Source organism: Danio aesculapii, chromosome 7 (assembly GCF_903798145.1).
Source record: "Danio aesculapii chromosome 7, fDanAes4.1, whole genome shotgun sequence".
Lineage (NCBI taxonomy): Eukaryota > Metazoa > Chordata > Actinopteri > Cypriniformes > Danionidae > Danio > Danio aesculapii.
Window position 1 is genome coordinate 9,250,770 of NC_079441.1, and position 21,784 is coordinate 9,272,553.

General features: G+C 35.6%; 1 protein-coding gene across 1 annotated transcript in view; it reads left to right on the forward strand.

Moving 5' to 3' along the window:
- cemip (cell migration inducing hyaluronidase 1) overlaps nt 1–21,784 on the forward strand; it is a 380,066-nt gene that overhangs the window by 240,381 nt on the left and 117,901 nt on the right. Inside the window, 1 exon segment of the mRNA XM_056461019.1 lies at nt 567–758. Coding sequence (XP_056316994.1) covers nt 567–758 — 192 coding nt within the window.

The following is a 21,784-nucleotide window of genomic DNA, read 5'->3' on the forward strand; positions in this document are numbered from 1 at the left end:
GTAAAATAATCTCTGATAATAAACAGTTGTTTTACGGTTGTGAATTGCATTATGGGATGTCGATCTCTGCTCTGTCGTCTTTTGATGTTGAAAATTCAGACTTTACAGTGAAACAAAGTGACTTTTATTGACATTTTAGTAGTTTTCAATAGTATAATGTATAAGAAATAATATAGAGAGAAATAAGCGTTATTGTAGCGTAATATACAACAACAACCCAGACAATATATCACTTTAAACTATTAAAAATGTTCATAAAAGTCACTTTTTCTGTACTTTTCAAGGTTAAAAGCTGATGAAAAAAGATCAAGATCCCATAATGCAATTCAAAAGCATAAATAGATGATGAAAAAAAAAAAACATGAATCACAAAAAATGGAAAACTGCTCATTTACAGATACTTTTTACAGTGTAGTCCTGTTCAAAATGCAGCATGAGTTGTCTGTTCATTTGTTTGGTGCATCTTTAATAGGTCTTAGATCAGATGAGTCACCACATATGAATCTTTATATAAGACATGACTGATGTTCATACTAAATAAATGTGTGTTCTGTGTCCTTCAACAGTGCGTCCGCAGGCCTCCATCTCTATCGACACCTCGTCTAACTGCAGTATTCTGGATGTGGCGGATGAACCTCATGGTTGGATGTTTGGCGACAGGATCGTTGTGGCCAGTACGGATTATTCAATGCATCAAGCTGAAGAGTTCAGGATCCTGCCTTGTCCGTCCTGCTCTAGGAACCAGATCAAAGTGGAAGGTCAGTAAAAGATCTCTAAAATAAATACCTTGCTGAAGGTGCAAGCTGTGTTTTGGGTTTACTGCTGTGCAACTTTAGACTTTGTAATGTGCAAAGTTTTGGGACCCCTGTTTGTTTGTTTTTTTGTATTTTTTACATATAGTAGTCGCTGTAGTCAGCAAATGCACTGCTTTTTGCACATTTTAATGCACATTAGTAATGGTTTTATTAAACTTTACCATCAAAAGTTAAGATTTTTTTGAGAATTTTATTGATTTGAAATGAATGTAAGTTTAAGCAAAGTTTCATTTATTTGATTATTATAAATTGTAATTATAAAAATTATTATTTATTTTGAATATTCCACATAATTTCTCCTGTCTTCCGTGCCATATGATCCTTCGAAATGTTGATTTAATTCTTAAGAGACAGACCCTATTTTGCTTTCAGAACTGCTTTAATCCTTTGTGGCATAGATTCAACAAGGTACTGGAAATATTCCTCAGTGATTTTGGTCCATATTGACATGATAGCATCACACAGTTGCTGTAGATTTGTCAGCTGCACTTTCATGATGTGAATCTCCCATTCCACCACATCCCAAAGGAGCTCTATTGGGTAGAGATCTGGTGACTGTGGAAGAAACCAGTCTGAGATGATTCACACTTTATGACATGGCGCGTTATCCTGCTGGAGGTAGCCATCAGAAGATGGGTACACTGTGGTCACAAAAGGGACTGACATAGTCAGCAACAATACTCAGGTAGGCTGTGGCGTTGACACGATGCTCAATTGGTACAAATGGGCCCAAAGTGTGCCAAGAAAATATTCCCCACACCATTACACCACCACCACCAGCTTAAACCATTAATACAAGGCAGGATTATCCATGCTTTTATGGACTTGATGCCAAATTCTGACCCTACCATCCAAATGTTGCAGCAGAAATCAAGACCAGGCAACACTTTTCCAATCTTCTATTGTCCAATTTTGGTGAGCCTGTGCAAATTGTAGCCTCAGTTTCCTGTTCTTAGCTGACAGGAGCGGCACCCGGTGTGGTCTTCTGCTGCTGTAGCCCATCCACCTCAAGGTTGGACGTGTTGTGCATTCAGAGATGCTCTTCTGCAGACCTCGGTTGTAACGAGTGGTTATTTTAGTTACTGTTGCTTTTCTATCAGCCGAACCAGTCTGGCCATTCTTCTCTGACCTCTAGCATCAACAAGGCATTTGCGCTCATAGTACTGCCGCTCACTGGATATTTTCTCTTTTTCAGATCATTCTCTGTAAACCCTACAGGTGGTTGTGTGTGAAAATCCAAGTAGATCAGCAGTTTCTGAAATACTCAGACCAGCCCATCTGGCACTAACAACCATGCCACATTCAGTCACTCAAATCACCTTTCTTCCCAATTTTCAGTTTAAACTGCAGCAGATCGTCTTGACCATGTCGACATGCCTAAATGCATTAGGTTGCTGCCATGTGATTGGCTGATTAGAAATTTGCATTAATGAGCAATTAGACAGGTGTACCTAATAATGTGGCCGGTGAGTGTATATTAGTAGTTTTAGTAATACTACTACTACTAATAATAATAATAATAATAATAATAATAATAATAATGATAATAATAATAATAATTCTGAGCATTTGTTGCAGCTAATTACTTTAATGACTTCATTTCATCATTAATCAGAATCAGAAAGAGCTTTATTGCCAGGTATGTTCACACATACGAGGAATTTGTTTTGGTGACAGAGCTTCTACAGTGCAACAGGATTACAGAGACAGGACAAAAAACAGATAATAAATATATTTAAAAAAATACAAGTAAGTAGTGAATGCAATATACAAATTGACAAGTGTATGTACGTGTTTATTACTATATACAACATTATATGTGCAGCTGTTATGTGCAAATTGGCATGTAAAGTGTGTTGTTAAATAAGTGTATATGTGTATAAAAGTGTATAGCAAGTAGTGATGTTGGTTTCGCAATTATTATCATCAAGTGTTCATGAGATGGATTGCCTGAGGGAAGAAACTGTTTCTGTGTCGGGCTGTTCTGGTGCGCAGTGCTCTGTAGCGTCGACCAGAAGGTAACAGTTCAAAGAGGCAGTGTGCTGGGTGTGAGGGGTCCAGAGTGAATTTGGAAGCCCTTTTGCTCGCTCTGGATAAGAACAGTTCTTGGGGAGTAGGAAGGGTTGTACCAGTGATTCGCTCTGCAGTCCGAACTATTGTAGTCTTCAGAGGTTGGATTTAGTAGCGGAGCTAAACCAGACAGTTATTGATGTGCAGATGACTGATTCAATGATGGAGGTGTAGAACTGTTTCAGCAGCTCCTTTGGGAGGTTAAACTTCCTCAGTTTTTGACAATGGAGTCAATGTGAGTGTCCCACTTCAGGTCCTGAGAGATGGTGGTGCCCAGGAACCTGAATGACTCCACTGCTGCCACAATGCTGTCCATGATGCTCAGTGGGGGGAGAGCAGGGGGGTTTCTCCTGAAGTCCACTATCATCTCCACTGTTTTGAGCGTGTTGAGCTCCAGGTTGTTGTGACTGCACCAGACAGCCAGCTCCTTAACCTCCTCTCTGTAAGCAGACTCGTCACCGTCCTGAATGAGGCCGATAAATGTGGTGTCAGGAGCTTCACAGAGGACTCTTTTGAAGTGCAGTTATTCCTGTATAGGGAAAAGAGCAGTGGGGAGAGGACACACCCCTGGGTGGCGCCAGTGCTGATTGTGCGGATACTAGATGAGAATTTTCCCAGCTTCACCAAGCTGTTGATCCACTGACAGACAGAGGTGGGCACAGAAAGCTGAGGTAATTTGGGCAGGAGAAGTTTTGGGATGATAGTGTTAAACGCCGAGCTGAAGTCAACAAACAAGATCTTCACATAGGTCCCTGGTCTGTCTAGGTGTTGCAGAACATAATGCAGTCCCATATTTACTGCATCATATGCAAACTGAAGAGAGTCTAGTGAGGGTTCAGTGATGTCCTTCCTGCCAGCACCTTCAAAAGACTTCATGACCACAGATGTTAGTGCCACCGGTCTGTAGTCATTTAGTCCTGTAAGTTTGGGTTTCTTTGGGATGGGGATGATGGTGGAGCTCTTGAGGCAGGAGGCCACTTCACACAGCTCTAGTGATCTGTTGAAGATCAGGGTGAAGATGGGGGCCAGTTGGTCAGCACAGGATTTTAAACAGGCTGGTGTTATAAAATCTGGACCTGGTGCTTTTTTCTTCTTCTGTTTCCGGAAGACCTGGCGCACCTCCTCTTTACTAAACTGAAGTGCAGGTATGGGGGAGGCGGGGAGTGGTGGAGGTGTTAATGGTGGCGTGAAGAGATGTTTAGAGTTGGTGTAGGGGGTTTTCTCAAGAAGGTAAAAGACAGAAATAAAAATAAATGAATACTTTTATGATGCAAGGATGCACTTAATTATCAAAGTGACGCTTATAACATCACAAATGATTTCTTTTTCAAATAATTGTTGTTCTTTTGAATTTATAAAAAGCTCACATTCATCATCCACAACATATGCAAAAACTGCTTTCAACATTAATAATAAAACCATTAGGTAAATTTTATGCAGCAAATCATCATATCAGGGAGGTTTGTGAAGGATCATGTGGAGTAGTGATGCTGAAAATTCTTCTTTGCATCACGTTAATGAATAAAAAAATATGTAAAAATATATTAAAATATGAAATAGCCAATCAAATTATAATATTTCACAATATTTGCTTGTCTGTGTTTTTGAGACTTCTTTCAAAAACATTACAAAAAGCTTAATTATTCCAAACTTTTGAACAGTAGCTGTGGCGGGCAACACCAATCATAAGTACCTACACATTGTAATTATGCACAATGTTGATTAGTACATCTAAATACTTGCATAAATACACAGAAATACACACAGTGAGACTGGAATATAATGTGTAGCAGAAATAACAGCAAAGCTGATTGCCGTCTTTGTCTGTGACACTTCAGTGCTGTCAACAGGATTTCACAACTGCAGTTCTTCAAGACGAGGTGATTGGAGACATTAGATGAAATTTTGCATCTCAGAAAAATGTTGAGCTCCAGCAGTTAGAAGAAGAAAAAAAGGTTCCATACAGGCACAAAGTGTTCGAATTTCAAATAAAACCCCTTCATCCTCATCCTCCAGGGGGTTTGGAAATGTCTTACATCAGATTCAGGGAAGCACATCACACTCAGACGTTTAGATCTGATCTGGGAAACTTTGAGGATGGTGTGTTGGAGAAAAACCTGCATTCTTTGATTGTGGTTTAATTATACTTCAGGTGTTTTGTTCATCGATGTGGTGCCGGATATTCAGATCTTATTTTCTGTTTCACCTCCTGACTTTAATGCTAAATTTATTTTCCCCAAATTAGATGTAGCACATCAGTGGACTGCAGTCATTTATTATATAAGCAAAAAAAAGGCCCACATTGGCTTTTCTTACTGTAGCAAATTCTACCAGTTTCTACAGGACGTCAACATGACCTCAGATTGATGTTGTACCTCAACATCGTGGGGACGTTGCATTTTTTTTGGAAATATAATCAGTTGACGTCAGAACCGAACGTCAGGCCAACATCAATGTGCAATGTCCAACCTAAAATCAACCAAATATCAACTTCTAATAATGTTACCTCTTGACGTTGTGTGGACGTCTATCATACATTGGATTTTGGTTGTCATACCTGACGAATAAATGTCAGTATTTGACGTCAACATGACGTTGGTTTAAGATGTTGGCTGAACATTTGATTTGCGTCACTTTCCAAAACAACCTAAAATCAACCAAATATCAACTTCTAATGATGTACCTCTTGACCAGGGGTGGGCAAACTCGGTCCTGGAGGGCCAGTGTCCTGCACAGTTTAGCTCCAACCCTGATTAAACACACCTGCCTATAGATAATTAGTGATCTTGTAGACACTGATTAGGATGTTCAGGTGTGTTTGATTAGAGTTGAAGCTAAACTATGCAGGACACCGGCCCTCCAGGACCGAGTTTGCCCACCCCTGCTCTTGACGTTGTGTGAACGTCTATCATACATTGGATTTTGGTTGCCATACCTGAGGAATAAATGTCAGTATTTGACGTCAATATGACGTTGGTTTAAAATGTTGGCTGAACATTTGATTTGGGTCACTTTCCAATGCAACCTAAAATCAACCAAATATCAACATTGTTTGATGTCGTTATTGGACGTCAAAATAATGTTGTCCTTAGACGCTGACTGGACACAAAATTTTGACGTCACAACCTAAATCTAACCTAATATTAATGTCTTATGACATGGTGTGCCTGCCAGGAAGTGAAGATTTTGTTCTCTTTGACACTTTTGATAGAAAATTGCAAATGTTTTATGCCATATTGCAGTTTTGTGCATAAATCTAATTTGCATCTTTGAACGGAAACAGAGCTATTTACTCAGCTTAAACATTTTGATCTGGAAATCTTTGAGGATTACGTGTACGAGAAAAACCTGCATTCTTTGATTGTGGTTTAATTATACTTGTTTTGTACATCGATGTGGTGCTGGATGTTCAGATCTTATTTTCTGTTACACCTCCTGATTTTAATGCTAAAAGAATTTCTCCAAAATTAGATGTAGCACATCAGAGGACTGCAGTCATTTATTATATAAGAAAAAAAGGTCCATGCTGGCTTTTCTTACTGTAGCAAATTACACTTTTCTTTTTGATATTTGTCAGCAGTTTATCAGCAACCCATCAGACACAGGGCGTCAACATGGCGTCAGATTGACATTGTATCCCAACATGGTGGGGATGCTACATTTTGTTTGGTAATATAATCGAGTTGACGTCAGAACCCAACATCAGGCCAACGTCAATCTCCAACGTCCAACCAATAATCAGCCAAATATCAACATCTAACGATGTTACCGCTTGATGTTGTGTGGACGTTATGGCTATGACGTCTGTCAGATGTTGGATTTTGGTTGTCATACCTGACGAATAAATGTCAGTATTTTACAGCAGTATGGCGTTGTTTAAGATGTTGGCTTGACGTTGGATTGTGGTCACTCTACAACACAACCTAAAATCAACCAAATATCAACGTCGTTTTATGTTATTATGGGACGTCAAAATAACTTTATACTTAGACGCTGTAAGTAATAGAATTTTGGTGACATGACGTCATGACCAAAATCTAACCTAAAACTAACGTCTTATGATGTTGTGTGCCTGTTAGGAAGTGAAGATTTTGTTCTCTTTGACTCTTTTGATGGAAAATCACAAGACAAATGGTTTATTTGCAAATGTTTTAGACCATATTTTAGTTTTGTGCATGAATCTAATTTGATCTTTAGATGGAAACACAGCTATTTACTCAGCCTAAACATGTTGCTCTGGGAAACTTAATTGTGGTTCAATTAAAATTCAGTTGTTTAGTCCATTGATGTGGTGCTGGATATTCAGATCCTATTTTCTGTTACACCTCCTGATATTAATGCTAAAATAATTTCCCCCAAATTAGATGTAGCGCATCAGTGGACTGCAATTTCTCATAGTCACACCGTTCGTTCAGTTGGATTGAAACCTGTGAAGTCTTTCCAGAATACTAACCTTTTCTCAAACTATTTATTAGACTGTGCTTTATAACATTTAAACGCATCGTAGACTTTCTTCTGCATCAGTATGCGATGGTGGCTTCCTTTTTGGTAATTTGAATGCATTAAATCCAACAATGCATAGCGATGAGCTTAGGGACCAAACATTAATGATTGATTTAAGGGAATTTTCTGGGTTTCCTGTGTAGTAAGTCATTCCACAGCACTTGCGGAAATGTTGATTACCATACAAATACATTTCTTGTTTACTTCTTTCTAGGGACATCCCAAGACAATCTCAAATGTCAGTATAGTGGCCGATCAAGGCTTCTTTTTTTCTAAGTGATCGGTATCATCGTCTGCTGTCATGCAGATATCGTAAGCTGAGAGTAATTTGTGATGGGAATGCATGGCTAAACTTGCCTGCTATATGTAAATAAAAAAGCAATGTGTAATGTATGCAATGTAAGCCTTTTCATTGCAAACGTTTTAAAAGTGATAGTCACCTTTACATGTGCCCTTTTTTTTTTTGGCAAAGATTTTGTGGTGTGTTTTCATGGTATGTTATTTATTCCGATATGGTGTTTACATGTGACGCTTTACATGCAATTTGCACCTGTTTCTTCTGTTAATGTGAGTTCAGTTCCATTATTTCTTAAGCACTCTCTTTATATTGTAAAGCGTTGCTCTTAATCAAGCAACAGTGTAAATTTGTAGATATACAACTGCTGGAATGTAGCATTAGCATTTTGTAGCATTCAATAATTTGTTAAACATTATAATGAGACCCATAATGCAGAGCACAAAATTATTTAATTAACATTCAATTTAATAAACATTTATACAAATTTAATAAAGAAGTATCTTAAATATTGAAACTTTACACAATAAGTCCAGCATGACAATATCAACTTCATATAAATGAGCAAATAAATGCCACAAGGTTGTTTGTTTGATTATTTCAGCTTAGTTCATTCTTATGTATGTATTTATTTATTTATTTCAATCAATAAATGGATCAAGGTTGTACTATAGTAAGGGCTGGTGGGTTCAGATTGTATTGCTGGAATTTAGTGACCTGGAATGGAAAGAAAACATTTGCATGAAAAACACACCATGAGGAAACACTTTCTCCTCTCCATGTGCACCAGACACTTTCTTATCAACACTCCATATTTCTGGGCGGAAAAAAACATTGTGAAATACTGAGTGTGCCCCACACAGGTGAGTGGGCTTGACAAACCACCTGTAGGACATACTTTCTCTTGTTCGTCTGCACCAGACACTTTGTTATCAACACTCCATGTTTCTTGAAAAACATTGTACAATTTGTAATGTATTTACGCAGGCAAATGGGCTTGACAAGTCACCCGTAGAAGATACACTTCTCCGTATGCACCAGATACTTTCTTTTATAGACCATTTCAATGTGTCATGGGCACATGAACATTTCCTGCTTGCTATCAAACTATTTCATAACTGTAACAAGAGGCAATTCAATCATAACTCAATGTTAGAACACTTATCATAACATTATTTATTAATATGTGGCTCTTTTTAGATTTTCAGAAGCTATAGAAATGAAAAATGTTAAAGAGGAAATGCGTTGGGAACATTGGTTTTGTTTACATCCCTCAAAATGGTCTATATTATATGCTTAGTTTGAAATGACTGCACTCACATCAATAAGTCAGCACCATGTTAGTGGTTCTATATTTAAATGAACTTTGCTTTATTATCTGGCTCCCACTTTGCACTTCATAAGCATCCTGCAAAGTCATTTTGTTTTCTGAGTGATCGATATCAGTGTCTGCTTTCGTGCAGATATCGTAAGCTGAGAGTAATTTGTGATGGGAATGCAGGGCTAAACTGGCTTGCTATATGCATATAAAAAAGCAATGTGTGATGTATGCATTGCAAGCATTTTAAAAGCGGGAACCACGCTTAAACTTTTTTTTGTCAAAGATTTGGTCGTGTGTTTACATGATGTGTTATGGTTTGTACTTTAGTAAGGGCTAGTGGGTGCAGATTGTATTGCTGGAATTTAGTGACCTGCACATTTGCATGAAAAACACACCAGTAGGACACGCTTTCTCCTCTCCGTGTGCACCAGACACTTTCAAATCAACACTCCATATTTCTGGGCGGAAAAAAACATGTTGCAATAGTGAGTGTGCTCCACACAGGTGAGTGGGCTTGACAAACCACCTGTAGGACATACATTCTCTTCTTCATATGCACCAGACACTTTGTTATCAACATTCCATATTTCTGAGGGAGGGAGGGGGGACATTGTGCAATTCTGAGTGTGTTCCACACAGGTGAGTGGGCTTGACAAACCACCTATAGGACACACATTCTCTTCTCCGTATGCACCAGACATTTTCTTTACAATACCTAATGTTGCTGGAAAAACATCTTGCAATTCTTAGTGTACTTTAAGCAGGTGAGTGAGCTTGACAAACTAGCTGTAGTTGACACACACTGTTCCTCTCTATATGCACCAGCTATCTTCTTATAAGCACCTCATACATCTTGGAAAACATTGTGCAATTCTAGGACATACTTTCTCTTCTCCGTATGCACTAGAAACTTTCTTATCAACACTTAATGTCTCTGAAAAACATTGTGCAACTCTTAGTGTGCTCCACACAGGTGAGTGGGCTTGACAAACCACTTGCAGAAGATACACTCTGTCTTCTGCATTTGCACAAGGCACTTTTTTATACATTTCTGCACTAACATCAAATATCATCAACACATTTATGGCTCTAAATTTAAATGAATATTCCTTCATTATCTGGCTACCGCTTTGCACTTTATAAACATACTGCATGCTTTTTGAACAGATATTGCTTTTTTGGTGAATGTGTGATTCTTGCATAGATATGTATACGTGTGTAAAATCCACAGAATCAAATATAGAGCTATTTTAAACTTTGACTGTGGCAGGCACAAGCTAGTCGGCATTGCGCTTTAGTAGAGGCAGCAGCTACATTGTAAAAAATTATATGATCAATTAGTCCTGACAGCATATGTTTTAGTTCATAGTAACTTAATCATGTTCTAACTTCATTTTATAAGTTACACAACCTGTTTTAGGTCACTTTTAACATAATATGTTCAATGGACTCAAAAGGTTAATTGGATTCAGCTTAAACAATTTAGGGCAACCACGATTTTTTTTTACAGTGTAACTACTCTTGCATGGTGCAAGCCATTGTCAATGCGTTTCATAGCACAGTGCTTTCAGCATTCGGTCTGAAAGCCATGTTACACCACACAGTGAATACGGACCATATTTTTAGAAGATGCTTTTTTGCACCGATTATTTCTGGTGGCTGGCGGCTACAAATTAAGTGCATCTTTACAAGTAAGTTTTAGTATTCATATCAATATTGAAAACAGTTGCGCTACTTCATATTTTTGTGCAAACAGTGTCCTTTGATGAACAGAAAGTTCATTTATAATATAAATATTTTGTCACAATATACAAGTTTATATTATCAAATTATCACTAGCCATGCTTCCATTTACCAATTTCAGAATATGTGGAAATTTTTGAAAATGTGCATTAAAAACTGTAAAAACACACACATGAAATAATGCGCACACCTAAGTAGGATAAACTTATTTTTTCTGATTAAAAGAAATGTGTTTCATCTAATTAAACAATAATAGCTAAGATAAAAGTCATTTGGCATTATTACCTCGCAGACTTGTCTTGAGCGTCTGCACTCTCAAAGATTGTCTCACCTCCAAAAGCTGCCATGCGTTCATTGTGTTTTGTTTTCTGAGGTGCAAGTAATTTATTACATATGACAAAAGACCCACAGTGGCTTCTGCTACCACCTTTTTGTCTTTTTTGATATTTAGTGGCACTTATAAGTTATAATAAAAACTTAACTGTAGCTCGTAAATGTTAGTAAGAAGCCTTTGGTATTGCAGTCTCAGAGCATGTTGTGCTGTTGGCGGATGGTTTCATCTTTTTTACTGGATGCTGACCATCATGCTTTTTGGTTCAGGTTGGTGTTACGTGGGCGGTTAGCTTTGCACTAAATATAGCAGTTCCCTTTCAGAACAGATTTTCCTCTGAATTAGTGTCATCAGGCTGCAAAAGATTGGCAGTTTTGTCAGATGTCTTGTAGAAAACGTAATGTCAGGCTCTATCAGAAGTCACTTCTTTCTAGCCGCTCTTGAAGAGAATCTGTTTTGGAGTGTTGGAGCGATGGTTTCTCTCATTTTAACGAATAATCTCAGTGCTTCTGCCAGGGTTGTGGTTGCTCACTTGTTCATTTCTTTAACAATTGCTCTTCTTGTCCATTGCTCAATTTAGTATGATGGTCAGCTCTTAGATGTTTCTGGGCTTTGAGCCATTTGTTCCAATTTCTTTGCTACAATGACCATCACGGTGCTCAAAGTAAGAGCCAAAATCATACCAATCTCTGTCATGTCCTTAAGTTTTAATAACTTCATCCTGTGGTTCCACAGGCAATTTGTTTCTATTTGTGGTGTCAAGACTGATGTGCTTTTTAAACTTAGACCTTTATTCTGCATAAATGAATATGGACTAGATTATAAAGGATGACAGTGCTGTTCATAATGCATAATTTAGTGAATAATGGATATTAGGGATGTTTTGTTAACATTTGAAATAAAAAAACAGATGCACTGATTTATATATTTAGCTATCATACTTGCCTTACTTGCAAATCAATCAATCAATCAATCAATCAATCAATCAATCAATCAATCAATCAATCAATCAATCAATCAATCAATCAATCAATCAATCAATCAATCAATCAATCAATCAATCAAACAATCAATCAATCAATCAATCAATCAATCAATCAATAATACAATTAACCAATCTATCTATATATCAATCAATATATCAATTAATCAATAAATCATACAAGCATACAAAACAACCTATCAATCAACCAATAAATCAATCATAAAACCAAAAACAAAACAACCCGTTATCCAATCAATCAATCCGTCAATCAACCAATCAATTAATCAATAAGTCATACAAACAAACACAAAACAAAACAATCAATCACTCAACTAACCAATTAATAGATCAATTAATCAATTACTAACCAACCAATCAGTCAATAAATCATGCAAACAATCAACCAAACAAACAAACAAACAAACAAAACAATCAATCAACCAATCAATCGATCATATAAATAACCAATCAATCAATAGAGCAACCAATCAATCAGTTAATCAATCATACAAACGATCAATCAATCAAACAAACAAACAATTACTAAACCAATCAATCGATCATTCAACTAACCAATCAATCAATAGATCAATCAACCAACCGATCAACCAATCAATCAATCAAACAGACAAACCAATCACGCAGTCAAACAACTAACCAACCAATCAATTAATTGACAAATCATACAAACAAACAAACAAACACAAAACAAAAAGCCAATCAATCAATTACTCAACTAACCAATGAATAGATCATTCAATCAACTACAAACCAACCAATCAATCATACAAACAATCAATCAATAAAAAACAAACAAACAAAGAAAACAATCAACCAATCAATCGATCATTTAAATAGCCAGTCAATCAATAGAGCAACCAATCAATCAATCAAACAAACAAACAAACAAGCAAACAAACAAACCAATCACTCAACCAATCAATCAATCATTCAACTAACCAATCAATCAATAGCTCAACCAATCAATCAAACAAACAAACAAACAAACAAACACCAAACAAACAAACAAAAAACAATCTTTCAACCAATCAGTCAATCAATCAATCAATCATTCAACTAACCAATTAATCAATTTATCAATCGATATATCAATCAGTCAATCGAACAAACAAACAATCCATCAATCAGTCAACATTTAACTAACCAATCAATTAATATATAAATCGATAAATCAATCAATCAATCAATCATAAAAACACATAACAAAAAACCCATCAACCATTCAACCAATCAATCAATCAATTCATCAATAATCAAACAAACGAACACGAAACAAAACAATCACTTAACCAATCAATCAACCAACCAACCAACTAGCCAACCAATCAATCAATCAATCATACAAACGATCAATGAATAAAACAAACAAACAAAACAATTACCAAACCAATTAATCGATCACTCAATCAGCCAATCAATAGATCAATCAACCAACCGATTAACCAATCAAATGAACAAACAAAGCAATCACTCAACCAATCAATCGATCATTCAACTAACCCATCAATCAATAGTTCAATCAACCAACCGATCAATTAATGAAGCAAACAAAAAAACAAACACAAAAAAATCTGTCAACCCATCAGTCAATCAATCATTCAACTAACCAACCAATCAATACTACAAACAAACGGAACAATTAGTCAACCATTCCATCAACCATTCATCTGACCAATCAATCTATAGATCAAGCAATCGAGAGATAAATCCATAAATCAATCAGTCAATCAATCAATCAATCATTCAACTAACCAATTAATCAATATATCAATCGATATATCAATCAGTCAATCGTACAAACAAACAATCCATCAATCAGTCAACATTTAACTAACCAATCAATCAATATATAAATCGATAAATCAATCAATCAATCATACAAACACAAAACAAAAAACCCATCAACCAATCAGTCAATCAAGCAATTATTCAACCAATCAATCAATCAATTCATCAATAAGTCAAACAAACAAACACGAAACAAAACAATCACTTAACCAATCAATCAATCAACCAACCAACTAGCCAACCAATCAATCAATCAATCATACAAACGATCAATGAATAAAACAAACAAACAAAACAATTACCAAACCAATTAATTGATCACTCAATCAGCCAATCAATCAATAGATCAATCAACCAACCGATTAACCAATCAAATGAACAAACAAACAAGCAAAGCAATCACTCAACCAATCAATCGATCATTCAACTCATCAATCAATAGTTCAATCAACCAACCGATCAATTAATGAAGCAAACAAAAAAACAAACAAACAAACACAAAAAAATCTGTCAACCCATCAGTCAATCAATCATTCAACTAACCAACCAATCAATATTACAAACAAACAGAACAATTAGTCAACCATTCCATCAACCATTCATCTGACCAATCAATCAATAGATCAATCAACCAACCGATCAATTAACGAAGCAAACAAAAAAACAAACACAAAAAAATTTGTCAACCAATCAATCAATCATTCAACTAACCAACCAATCAATATTACAAACAAACGGAACAATTAGTCAACCATTCCATCAACCATTCATCTGACCAATCAATCAATAGATCAATCAATCGATAGATAAATCCATAAATCAATCACACAATCAATCAATCAAACAACAATAGTATTGTTTAGTATCATTTAGTGGAAAATCCTGTTGAGGACTTCAGTCTGAAACCTGCATTTATTTATTAAATCACATCACAATTCATTCAGCCATGGCACAGTTTTGATTCTAATGTGATATACCATGCAGTCCTAACTCTATTTAATTTTAACACCACATCGAATTCTGCATGAATTCCCCCGAAACAGAAGAGCAGAAACGAACAGGATTCCTTCTGACACCACTGTGTTTAAATGCTATCAATGGCAGCGAAGATTAAGTAGTTCTCAGCACAATTTTGACATTGATTTTCAATGACTTTATAGAGAAAAAGACTGAGACATCTGCTAGTAGAGCTTCCCTCTGTGGCCGCAAGATTGAATCTCTTCTGAGAGGTGAAGCTCTTTAGTTTCTGAAGCAGAGGCTAGGTTTCATTCTCATCAAACCTGCCATCTAGGGACTTTCCACCCCCCCTGTCACAGGCACCTTTGTCTTGCTCACCGCAGGTACCCAGGCACTATTTTCTAGTTTGAAACAATGTCTGCTTTGAAAATGGCTGAAAATCCTGCCTCCTCAGCTCTGCTGTAAAAGTGGATGTTGAGCTGTCCATTAAAATGATTTGAACAGGATGACACATATATTTGAATGGAGCCCAGTTCATATTTGAGTAAGTAGGGTAGTTATGGAAATCAACTAAACTGATAAGAAGCACGTTTTAGGTCCTTTAAAGGCAGGAATCCTTTAATCAGGTTGATGAAAGCTTATTGCAGTGATGAAAAGATCCGTCTATCTATTCATCCATCCATCAGCCCATTCAGTCATTATATTTTTCCATCCATCCATCCATCCATCTATTTAGTCATTTTATTTATCTTTTATTCCATCCATCCATCCATCCATCTTTGCATCCGTCTGTCTATTCATTCATCCATCCATTCATTATATTTCTTTTCTAACATCCATCCACCCATCCATCCAGTTATTTGATTTCTCCATCCATCCACCCTATCAGTCTTTTTTCTCTCCATCCATCCAACCATCCACGAACCTACCCATCCAATCATTTTATGTCTCCATCTATCCACCCATCCAGTCATCAAGTCAATTTATGTCTTCATCCATCCATCTATCCATCCATTGTCATTTTATTTTTCCATCCATCCATCCATCCATCCATCCATCCATCCATCCACATATTCGGTCATTTTATTTCTCTATCCATTTATCCATATATCCATTCACCTACCCATCCATCCATCCATCTAGTCATTTTACTTCTCCATCCATCCATCCATCCATTCATCCATCCATCTCTCCATCATGATTTTATTTTTCCATCCATTCATTCATCCATCCAGGCATTTAATATCTCCATCCAACCGTCCATCCATCCAGTCATTTTATTTCTCTATCCATCCAGTTATTTGATTTCTCCATCCATCCACCCTGTCAGTCTTTTTTCTCTCCATCCATCCATCCATCCATCCATCTATCCACGAACCCACCCATCCAGGTATTTTATGTCTCCATCTATCCACCCATCCAGTCATCAAGTCAATTTATGTCTTCATCCATCCATACATCCATCCATCCATTGTCATTTTATTTTTCCATCCGTCCATCCATCCAACCATCCATCCACATATTCGGTCATTTTATTTCTCTATTCATCCATTCATCCAGTCATTTTAGTTCTCCATCCATCCATCCATCCATCCATCCATCCATCGTGATTTTATTTTTTTTCATCCATTAATCCATCCATCCAGACATTTTATTTATCCATCCATCCATCCATCCATCCATCCATCCATCCAGTCATTTTAGTTCTCCATCCATCCATCCATCCATCCATCGTGATTTTATTTTTCCATCCATTCATCCATCCATCCAGACATTTTATTTCTCCATCCATCCATCCATCCATCCATCCATCCATCCATCCATCCATTCATCCATCCATCCAGTCATTTTATTTCTCCATCCATTCATTTTATTTTTCCATATATTCATCCATCAATCCAATCATTTTATTTATCCATCCATCCCTGCATCCACCCATAAAACCATACAGTCATTTTATTTCTCCATCCATCCAGGCATCCATCCATCCGTCCATCTATCCAACTATTCATCTAGTCATTTCATCCATCCATGTTTTCTGGTTTTCTTCAAGCGAAACACTTTCAGGCTTTTTAAACCTCTTCAGTTCTTCTGGTCAGGCTTGCTCAAGCCAGCATTAAAGATTGTCTTGGCATATTTTTTGTCATATTATAATAAATATTGCATCCATATGTATGCATGCATACACTAATCCATGCAGTCTGTGCTATAGTAAATCCACCATGGTTCACTGTGCTCAATGTGAGCTTTTCAGAGATCCAATAACACCAATCAGTCTAAACTCACACTTCTTCAGTCTGATATTTGCAAGTGGCATATCCATGGATAAAGAGTGGTTTATTTACATCTGCGTTCTGTGCACATAACAGACACATTTTTGTATTTGCTGAAGCAGCTGTTGGGAAGAAATAAAGAAGATTTTGAATAAAGCAGATTTTGAATAAAGCAGATTTGGATGAAGCATATTTGTATTTGCTGTTCGTAGATGGATTTGTTGCATTTGTAAACTGCACTGATTGTGAATGAACACGAGTGAACTATTATCAAATACGATTTTTGCGATAACTGTATTTATTTATTTATTTTTATTAAAAATTTAAATAAAAAAACTAAGTTTGTCGCTGTTGTTGTGTTGTCTTGTTTTGTTTTGTGAATTTTTTTTTGTGCTTTTTGTACATTTTATTTTGTTTTGTAAACTTGTTTTGATCTTTTGTTTTCTATTTTGTTTGTAAATTAGTTTTGTTTTGCAAATTAGTTTTTTTTTTGGTTTTGTTTTGTAAATTCGGTTTGCTTTGTGCCTGTTTTGTTTTTGTTTTATGTTTTATATTGTACATTTTTTATAAACTTTCTTTGATCTTTTGTTCTGTTTTGTTTGTAAATTGGCTTTGTTTTTGTTTTGTTTTTTGTTTTTTACAGATTTGTTTTACTTTACTGTGTTTTGTTTTGCAAATTAGTTTTGATCTTGTTCTGTTTTGTGATTTGTTTGTATTATTTTGTTTTAGTTTTATTTAGTTTTATTTTGTAAACCTTTTTTGCTTTGTGTTTTGTTTCGTAGGTTAGTTTTGTTTTCTAAACTTATTTTTAGTTTTTTTGTTTTGTATTTTTTTGCTTTGTGTTTTGTTTTTGTAAACTTATTTTGTTCTTGATTTTTTTTTTATCAAATGAGCTTCATTCAACATATGCTGTGTTACCATTTATGATTTGACTTGATCATATTTTAGTTAAAAAGACTTTTATTTTGTTTTTTGTTTTGTTTAGTTAGTTTAGTTTCGTAAACATGGTTTTTTTTGTAAATTAGTTTTGCTTTGTGTTTTTGTTTTGCTTTGTTTTTGTAAACTTTGTTTTGATCTTTTATTCAGTTTTGTGTTTTGTTTGTAAATTTGTTGTTTTGTAAACTTGTTTTTTTGTTTTGTAAATTTGCTTTGTTTTGTGTTTTTTTGTAAACTTATTTTGATCTTTTGTTCGATTTTTTGTTTTCTGTTTTTGTTTGTAAAGTTTGTAAGTTTTTTTGTTTTGTAAAGTTTTTTGTAAATTTGTTTTAATTTGTGTTTTGTAAAATAGTTTTGCTTTGTGTTTTTGTTTAGTTTTTTTCAGAACTTGTTTTAATCTTTTGTTCTCTTGTGTTTTGTTTGTAAACTTTTTTTGTAAATTTGTTTTGCTTTGCTTTTTGTGCTTGTTTTGTTTTTGCTTTGTTTTGTTTTATTTTGTAAATTGGTTTTGCTTCTTGTTTTTTGTTTGTTTGTTTTGTAATTTCTTTTGCTTTGTGTTTTGTTTTGCAAATATGTTTTGTTTTGTGAACTTCTTTTGCTTTGTGTTTTGTAAATTAGTTTTGTTTTTGTCTATATTTCATTAAACACCAAATAAAAATGCTCAATTAACGTCATTGCAATAAACAGAATCCATGAAACAAATCAGATTAATGAAAATAACACAAATTTGCATCTGGAAATTGGTCAGAAATATAAGCTTCATTCAAAATATCGTCACCTTAGAATTATAAGGTTCTATCTGACATTTTTGTCAAAATTGAGTTATTGACATATTCTTATTAAATCTCTTCTTATAAGTTGTTTGCATTTTAAGACATTTGATTTAAAAAAATAAATGTTACATACATACTGTTTGCTATTTGGAATGTCAAAACTTTGAAGCTCAACACCTCAAAATCATTCAGAACACAGGTAGAACCTTATAACTCCAAGGTGACGATATACTGAGCAACCATCTACAGTTTTACAACAAAATAAATGTGTGTTGTTTCAAAGACAATTAAGTGGAAAACAATACAAAAAAGGACTAAGACATCATTGCATTGCATGGCATTATCCCAAACACTATGATTTGAATTGATCATATTTCAGTTAAAAAAATTATGCAAAACAAGCACGTCTGCACTCAACTTCCAAATCTTCCAGATAATTGCTGTCTCTGTGAAGGCGCCGTGGAGCGAACTGTCTCCCATTACCTGCTCATGCTAAACACACGCAGACAAACTCTTCTCCTCACGCAGAAAGGACTCACTGTTCCTTCACATTCTTTTAACAATTTGGCCTTATTGTTTGTGCAATGACTCAGGAGCGCTGACAGATCCCATCGCTCCAGTCCTCAGCTCTACCTCAAACAACACACTGTTTTTTTACTGATGCGTGCCAGACGGAAAATTAAGCCAGATAAAATCAAGATCCACTCATGTGATGTTTTGCTCTGAAAATCATTACAAAGTGCACGTCTGTAACCATTTAAAGCAGCGACATTTTAATACTGACTAAATGTGAATGTTGTGCTGATGTCAGAGATGTATAAAGTACTAGAGACCCAGACTTAAGTAAAAGTACAAGTGCTCTATCAAAAAAGTGACTTGAGTAGAAGCTGAAGTGCCCTTTAAGCACCATACTTAAGTGGAAGTACTAAAGTATTCAACATTTTTTGTACTTAAGTATTGAAAGTAGTTTATTTCAAAATTTACTACTCAAGTACTGAAAGTAAAAGTGCAAGTATTGTGTAATGTAGTTATTAAAGAAAGCAGTTTCGGATCGCATATTACCGGTTGCAAAGGATGTAAACGGAAGTTCTAAACATTCTACCGGAAGACGCTGGTCGCTATGGCTCAAGTGGAAGTAGGAGAAAAAAACAATACTCCAGTAGAGTACAGATACAGCCTTTTAGTACTTATGTACAGTAGTGAAGTAGTTCTACTTCGTTACTACACATCTCTGGCTGATGTTGCCATTAGGTTATCGCAATGTTATTTCTGGTGGAATGTGCTGTTTTATATATTTTAAGTTGTATTTATTTATTTGTACTTTTTTGGTGGTTATGTGAATATTAACCCTTGTATGGTGTTCGGGTCTGTGAGACCGGTTTTCAGTTTTTTTCAAAAGAAAAATTACACAATGAATTATTTTTTCAACCTGAAATTCATTGGCTTTGGCTTATTTTCTGTGAAGAACATAATTCCGAACAAATTTTCAATGACCGCATAATGTACCTCTCCTTACACATTTACATTACATACAATGTGTTCGGTTCCACTGGACCCAGGTCTAATAAACGTCTTGAAAGTGTAGGTCCAGTGTTCCTACACTCTGTCTTCCTCCTTTCTCGTGCTGCTGTTTTCTTCCCCGCTTGTTCCCGCACAAAGTTGCAACATTGTTGAAAATTCAACTAGCAACACTGTCTGCTCTTACATTCCCACACATTTTACCCTCTCTCTTGCGGGAACCGAGCTTATTTTCTTACACCCTGTCCCATCTGCGCATTAGGGGCATTATACTAGAAATAAGACTATGCCAGTGTGGTTCCTTATCACAACTGATCAAGATGGTCAAAAGATTATCTGCTGCGAGGGCCTTGCAAATTGATTGTGGAAGAGAGAGGAGATTCTGATGATGATGTCCATGACCATGGTGGGAACAATAGGAAAAAACTAATCTGTGGGTTTCATAACATTAATAAAAAAAATAAAAACACGAGAAGCACATTAATCCATCAATATGATCTAACAAAGGTAAAAGGGAAAATATAACCATGTTTGCTGTTCATATGGCTTATAATTGGGATGAAGTAAACATTTGTTGAGTAATTTAACATAAAATTGTTTGATAGTGTTAATTTGGAAAGCCAAAACTCTAGCGGGTCCACCAGACCCATGAACACTGGCTGAGTAACAAAAATACGAACACCACACAAGGATTAAGTAAATATTCAAATTATATATTTAAATATTTATGAACATTATAGGACCATAACTTTTAAAGCTTCAGAAACAAGTAATATTTAAAAAAAATTAAATAAATGAAAACTTTTACCGTAATAAAAAGTTAAAGGAGTAATGTTTTGATTTTTATTTTTTATTTTATATTTAAATTTAGTTTGTTTAATTTTTCAATTTTTTATAGTTTTATTATGTTTTTAACAATCAATATTTTAATAATAAAAATTATAGTAATTAATAGCAAACAGTAGCATAAGGGTAATCCAGAGAGTAGTCGTGGTCACAGGCAAAGAACTTGGTGAAGGCGGCAAACAGCATAAACAATAAAACCAGGCAAGAATCAAAAGGCACGACAAGGCTAGGCAGAAATAACGCTTGGTAGTGTTGCAGGTGAACATACAACAAGACTCAGCAATGTGTGTGTGTGAGAGAGAGAGGTGAATGTATAGTCTATGTAATCAGTCTATGATTTGTTTCCTGCTGTGTGAAGAGAACTGGAACTGGTGTGTGTATGAGGTGCATAGTAGGATTTGAAGTCCAGTTCCGTGACAGAAATGTAATACTCCTGCAGCGGCTAGATTGCTGGTGATTGTGACACTATCTATCTATCTATCTATCTATCTATCTATCTATCTATCTATCTATCTATCTATCTATCTATCTATCTATCTATCTATCTATCTATCTGTCTATCTGTCTATCTGTCTGTCTGTCTGTCTGTCTGTCTGTCTGTCTGTCTGT